General features: G+C 57.6%; 1 protein-coding gene across 1 annotated transcript in view; it reads right to left on the bottom strand.

Moving 5' to 3' along the window:
* Positions 1-315: 315 nt before the first annotated feature.
* The window catches only part of Lingo1 (leucine rich repeat and Ig domain containing 1), a 70,545-nt gene continuing 64,860 nt past the window's right edge, over positions 316-6,000 (bottom strand). The window contains exon 3 of the mRNA XM_026387797.2: positions 316-2,321. Within this exon, the coding sequence (XP_026243582.1) occupies positions 465-2,309 (1,845 nt within the window). The 5' untranslated portion in view covers positions 2,310-2,321 and the 3' untranslated portion in view covers positions 316-464. The remainder of the gene's footprint in view (positions 2,322-6,000) is intronic.

Raw genomic sequence — 6,000 nt, 5'->3', positions numbered from 1 at the left:
AGGAGGAAGAGAAAAACAAGAAACTGAGTTGGAAGAAGGCCCTGGAGCAATCAGGACGTCAAAAGTTTGCATTCCGACTAGCTATAGGAAATAGTTTTTTTCTCTTTTTATTATTTCAAGTTTTCATAAAAATCCATAACTATTGAAACCCAAGTTACAGAGGAAGTTCGTAACTTTTTTTTTTTTAAATTGAATCATTGACTCTGCTGCCTGTCGTTCGTCGGCTCTTCACTCCAGTTTGTCAATGCAAGCCCCTGTGCAGGTGGGGTCCCCAGGCCTGGACTTCTGAGGTCCTGGTAAAAAGAGGGCAGGTAGTGAGGGCTGGCGGGGGGCAGCGGGGGTGGGAGGGAGAAAGAGTGTGTGGAGGGGCACGGAGGAGGTGGGAAGGACCGGGGAGTGAGCAGCTGCGGCCAGGCCCCTTCCCCTGCCCGGCGCGCCGGGGGTCCCTGCCCCCCGCCCTGTCCTCATATCATCTTCATGTTGAACTTGCGGGGCGCGTCGGCCGAGCTGATGCCCGCGTCTGACTTCCGGGGCACGTACTCTATCTCGATGTTGTGCTTCGTGTTGCCCTTGCCCCGGCTCCAGAGGAACAGCAGCACCAGGCAGAAGAGGACCACGCCCAGGAAGGAGATAAAGCCCATGGTGGTGGCGATGATGAGGGTCTTGATGTCGAAGGGGAAAGGCACGGTGGCGCGGGTGCTGTTGGCCTCTCCCTCACCCGGCTGGTTGGAGATGAAGGCAAACGTCTTGTTGGGCTGATGGGGCCAGTCGGGCGAGTAGCTGCGTACGTGCAGGTGGGCGGGCATGGAGTCGTTGCCACCCGCGTTGGCTGCGATGCACAGGTACGTGCCGTTGTCCTGTACCTGGGCGTAGCGCACCTCCAGCGTGCCGTCGGGGAAGACCGTGAGCCGCCCATTGCTCTTGGCCGAGACCAGGTGCTTGCGGGGTGAGAGCCAGAGGATGGCGGGCGGCGGGTCGCCATCCGCCCGGCACACGAACTGCACCGTATGGCCCTCATCCACAAACACCTGCTGGGCCTTGCGGTCCCGGATGCGGGCGCGGCGGCAGGTGAAGTAGTTGGGCAGGAGCACATCCGGGAAGTCCTTGAACTCCTTGCCCTGTACGAACTCGGGTGTGGCGCACGTGGGCTGCTGCCGGTTGAAGTTGAGCCGCCAGCGGCGCCGGAACACCCACAGGAGCCGGCAGTCGCAGGCCAGAGGGTTGGAGTCCAGGATGAGAGTCTCCAGGTTGCCCACCGAGTGGAAGGCGGACTCCTCCAGGGTGGTCAGCTGGTTGCCAGAGACGTTGAGCACACGCAGGTAGTTGAGGCCGCGGAAGGCATAGGGCTCCACCACAGCCAGCTGCCCGCCCACCAGCTGGATCTCCTGCAGCCGTAGCAGCTCATGCAACATGGAGCCCTCTATGGTGCCGATGGGGTTGTAGGAGAGGTTGAGGAAACGGAGATAGACCAGGTGGCGCACGGCCAGGTAGGGCACGGCGGTCAGATTGCAGTGTGTGATGGACAGGGACGTCAGGTTGAGGCCGTAGAGGCAGTTGGGGGTCATGGTGTCCAGATAGGGCCAATGGGAGATCTCCAGGACCTTGAGCCGGTACAACCTCTTGAAGGAGTAGTCCCGGATGGCGTTGATGTTGAGGTGCCGCAGCCGCAGGACGATGAGACCGTGCAGGTGAGACAGCGCCTCGGTGGGGATGGAGGTCAGATTGCATTTCTCCAGTGTCAGCTGCTCCAGGCTGTTGAGGCCGCTGAAGGCGCGGTGGGAGATGTAGACCAGGTCGTTGTCGCCGACCTCCAGCGACTTGAGGTTGTACAGGTCCTGGAACATGTAGTCCAGAAGGATGACGATCTTGTTCTCGCTGATGTCCAGCTTGGTCAGGTTGCTGAGGCCTGTGAAGACGCCCAGGGGGATGAGCTTCAGGCGGTTGCTGCGGAGCCCCAGCGTCCGGAGGTTGAAGAGGTTGTTGAAGGCGCCGGGCTCCACGGCGCTCACGATGTTCTCATTGAGCTCCAGCTCCTCTAGGTGCGGGAAGCTGGCAAACTCGTCCTGGTTGAGGGTCTTGATGCGGTTCTTGCCCAGGTCCAGCAGGCGTGTCTCCGTGGGGATGCCCTCGGGCACCGCCACGAAGCGCTTGCGGTGGCAGAGCACAGCACGGTCCTGGGCCGAGCACTCACAGCGAGGTGGGCAGCCTGTGGCCGAGCCTGACAGCACCGAGCCCAGCACCAGCAGGAGGATGGGCTGCCAGCAGGCCAGGAGGGGGCTGGGCATGCTCCTTACGCCCCCCGCCAGCATCCTCTCGCTCACCTGTAGCCGGAAGCAAGCACAGGACAGAGGTGGCAATGAGAAGCCAGTATTTGGTAAGCCCCCACCCTGAGCCCTCTGTGCCCCATCAGGGTATCCCTGATGCAGATAGATAGGGTGCAGAGTAACCCAGGACACCTCTTGGGACCCCATAGTGAGGTCCAGATGCCCAGGTTAGAGGGCCTCCTGCTGCCCAGCCTACTTCCCCCTTGCCTCTTGCCCTGCCCAGAGCCCTCTGGGCATCCTGAGGATAAGGTGGGTTCAGGAAAGGGACAGTGCCACCTCCTTAACCCCCCTGCTCCATCAGGAATAAAGTCAGCCCTGCTGAGCTTCCCTGGGGCTCACAAAGGGGATCAAAGTGGCTCAAGGGTAGAGATTTCTGGGGAAAGCCCTGAGAGGAGTGAGGAGGAGCCTGCCTGGCCCCCAGCAGGCTGGATGAGGGCTTCCGAGGCAGCTGGGCTCTGAGAGCAAGGTGGGCAGACACTATTCCCCTCACCACCAGCACTGCGCCTAAGCCCAAGTCCTAGGCACTCAGCACACTTCTAAAAGTACCTCTTATTCTCACCGATCTGCTCCCTGATGGGGCTCCGGGGTCAGGGTTGGGCATCCCCATCGAGAAGCCAGTAGCCAGCCCTGCAAATCCCAGCTGACCACCCTGCGGAATCTCCCAGACTCCCCTTCCTCTGGGCCCCAATGCTGACTCAGCTACGGCTCCTCAGCCCAGGGAACACGTTCTCCTGCATCCTGGCCTTGGCGCTATGGTCCTCCCAGAGGACTGCTCCCCCCCACCCCGCCCACTGAAATCCCCTCTGGAAGGCCTGATTGAGGCCCACTGCTCTGTGAAGCTTTCTTTGACCCCCAATGGGGAGAGTGCTCTTCCAAAGACCCCTCACCCGCTTCTGCCTCTCAGGGCTCTGGTCAGCTCTCCCTAGCACCAGGATTCTGTGTAGCTGCTAGAAGCAGAAAAGCAGCGGGGTTCCCACAGCCCAGGAGGGACAGCCCTGGAGGCTCTGGTCCACACTGCACAGCAAGAGCGTGAGGTTTGCTAAATGTGGGCCCCGAAGAAACGTGGCGCTTAGGCGTGGTGACAAGAGACAGTGCCAGGGATCGAGTACAGGCTGCGGGTGGAGTAAGCTAGGGGTGTGTGGGAACAGCCCCTCATTACTCTCCCATCCCATTTTCAGAAGAATCCCCCAGACTCCTCCTGCCCCAGCCTGCCCCTCCCTTCCCACCTCCACAGTGGCAAGCAGGTTGAGGGGTGTTGGGGGGGCCTAGTTCCCACTCCAGGAGCCATTGCCTCCAAGTGATAGCAGGTGGACCAGACGGTCTGTGGAGACAGAGCTGCAGATCTCCTGTTGCTGGTGGGTAAGGACCCACCTCTGCTCCTCCACCCGCCCCCAGCACCCTTGAAACTCTGCAGCTGTGTCTATTTCCTATACTCCTGGCCCTGAAAAGGGCTCGCTGCATGCCGGGGAGGCCCCGGTTGGGTGTCCCACTCTGGCTCAGCTCAGTCCTTCCTCCACCCCTCCCAAACCTCCCCACCTTCATACAGCCTCTACTTCAAGGCCACAGATCATCCATACTTGTTAGTCAAAACTGTTAAGGCAACTAAGGCTCAGAGATGCTGTGGCTGTCCCAGGACACCTAGCCAGCAGAGGGAGCAGATGTGGGGTAGGAGCTCGGGTCTGTCACATTCCAATGATATAACACACTCTGGAATGCTCCACTGGTCTTCCAGGATTGACAGGTGTTCCTGGTTGTTGATTGACTAAGTGACTGATTAACCAGAGAGGACTCAAGATTTTGTGTCAGTGACGTGTTATGGAATCTGGAAGGCTTTGTTATCCCTAAGGGCTCTGTCCAACTCCCGCCCCCAGTCCTTTCATTCTCTCGCCAGATTCTTCTGTGGTTCAGCTTCTCCCCACCCCACCCCCACCAGGCCATTTTCCACAGTCACACACGCTCCAATGACCCACCAGAAAAGCAAACATCCTGACAGGCGATCAATAAGTAATTGGGCCAGCAGCTGGGACTGGCGCAGGTGTGAGGCTGGGGACCTCAAGAGGTAAATAGGACTTTTAGCACCCAGCTCAGGGCTGAACTGGTGGGTGGTGTGGGAGCTGCTGGGAAGGAGGTTGAGGAAGGAGAGGGACAGTGAGGACACAGGCCCCCTTGAGATGCTGGAAGTCCCTCATACAGAATGCACCCGGCATTCCCCATTTTTATCACCTGACCTTGACCTGCCCGTCAACCTCCTTTCCCACCACTCTCCCAGCAGTGCTATATTCCAACCTTTAAGCTGTCCCCTTTTGGAGAACTGTCCCAGCCCCCGATCCCAGCAGTCTTTGCGTTCCCACTCTAAAGGCCCTCCCTTCCCAGAAACCCTCCGTGCCCCACTCCATCAGCCATCACCTCCCCCACGGCGTTCTCGCTCTTCTTGATAGTGACACCGTGCGAGTCTGCCTAGCATTCCTCATTCCAAAAGTGATTTGAGCCCACTGGCTCCAGTTATGAAAAGTTATGCTACAAAATGATAAAGAAATGAAAGCTAAAGAAAGGAAGCCAGGAAAGAATGCCTCAAAGTCCTGTGTATGACTAACGTGGAGCTTCCTAGTGACCTGGGCAAAGAGGGAAAACTGCTGAGAGGCCTCAGCACTCGGTGCCTCTCCTGTATGTTTCAGACTGGGCCGAATAATTACTGGTGTATTTGTCCCACCTGCTAGGGAAAGGTGCCCAAGGTGAGGCACAGAACAGGCCAGGATGAGTGTTCTTTGAAACAGAGGCATGAGTGAGTTTTTGCAGGGGTAGAAAGAAGCCTCTCTAATGGGGCTGACCCTGGAACAATAATACCTAGGTTTATTTTTTTTCCCCCAGTATCGAGGATTGAACACAGGGGTACTTAACCACTCAACTACATCCCCAGTACCCTCCTCCCCTTTTAAATATTTAGACAGGGTCTCACTAAGTTGCTTAAGTTGGCCTTGAACTTGCAATCCTCCTGCCTCAGCCTCCCGAGTTGCTGGGACTATAGGCATGAGCCACCCTGCTCTGCTGATACCCAGGGAATTTAAATGTGTTGATGGAAAAGCTGGTTTGACTCGCTCTGTCTAGCTGCCACCAACAAGCTAGACAGTTACACGCTCAGTGTGGTGGGCCAGGCTCCACAGGACAGGACAGCCCTGGTGGGCACGTCCTCTGAATCATCTCATCCTCTGTCTTTTACAGGTGTGGAAACTGAGACCTGGAGATCTTGACTATGCTCTTGTGGCCTAGCAAGATGGCAGCACGCTGGGCCTAGTCCCAGGTCTCACACCTCCATGGCATCCCTGTTACCTAGAGATGCTGGGGCCATCGTGTCTGACTGGCAACGTGTGGTTCTTGCCTTCCTGGCATGGTCAGTCCTGCTGGCCACTCCTGCGTTGCTGCAGAGAGGTGTTTTATGCATTTTAATCAGTGCTTTGGTTTGGATCCTTGCCCCCTGAAGGGTTTTCCACAAGGGCAAAAATTTAAAATTGGGCCAATAAATAAAAAAGAAAATATAAACATCAAAGGCAGGCAGGTGGGCAGCAGAGACAGCTGTGCCCAGGGCGTGAGGCACAGAGTCTACAGCAGCCCTGGTCCCAGACCGGGGGTTATTGGAGGGTGCAGAGAAGTGGGGCCATCAACCTGCCCTGCAGAGGGT

Source organism: Urocitellus parryii, chromosome 6 (assembly GCF_045843805.1).
Source record: "Urocitellus parryii isolate mUroPar1 chromosome 6, mUroPar1.hap1, whole genome shotgun sequence".
NCBI classification, from domain to species: domain Eukaryota; kingdom Metazoa; phylum Chordata; class Mammalia; order Rodentia; family Sciuridae; genus Urocitellus; species Urocitellus parryii.
This window is presented reverse-complemented; position numbering and strand designations above follow the sequence as displayed.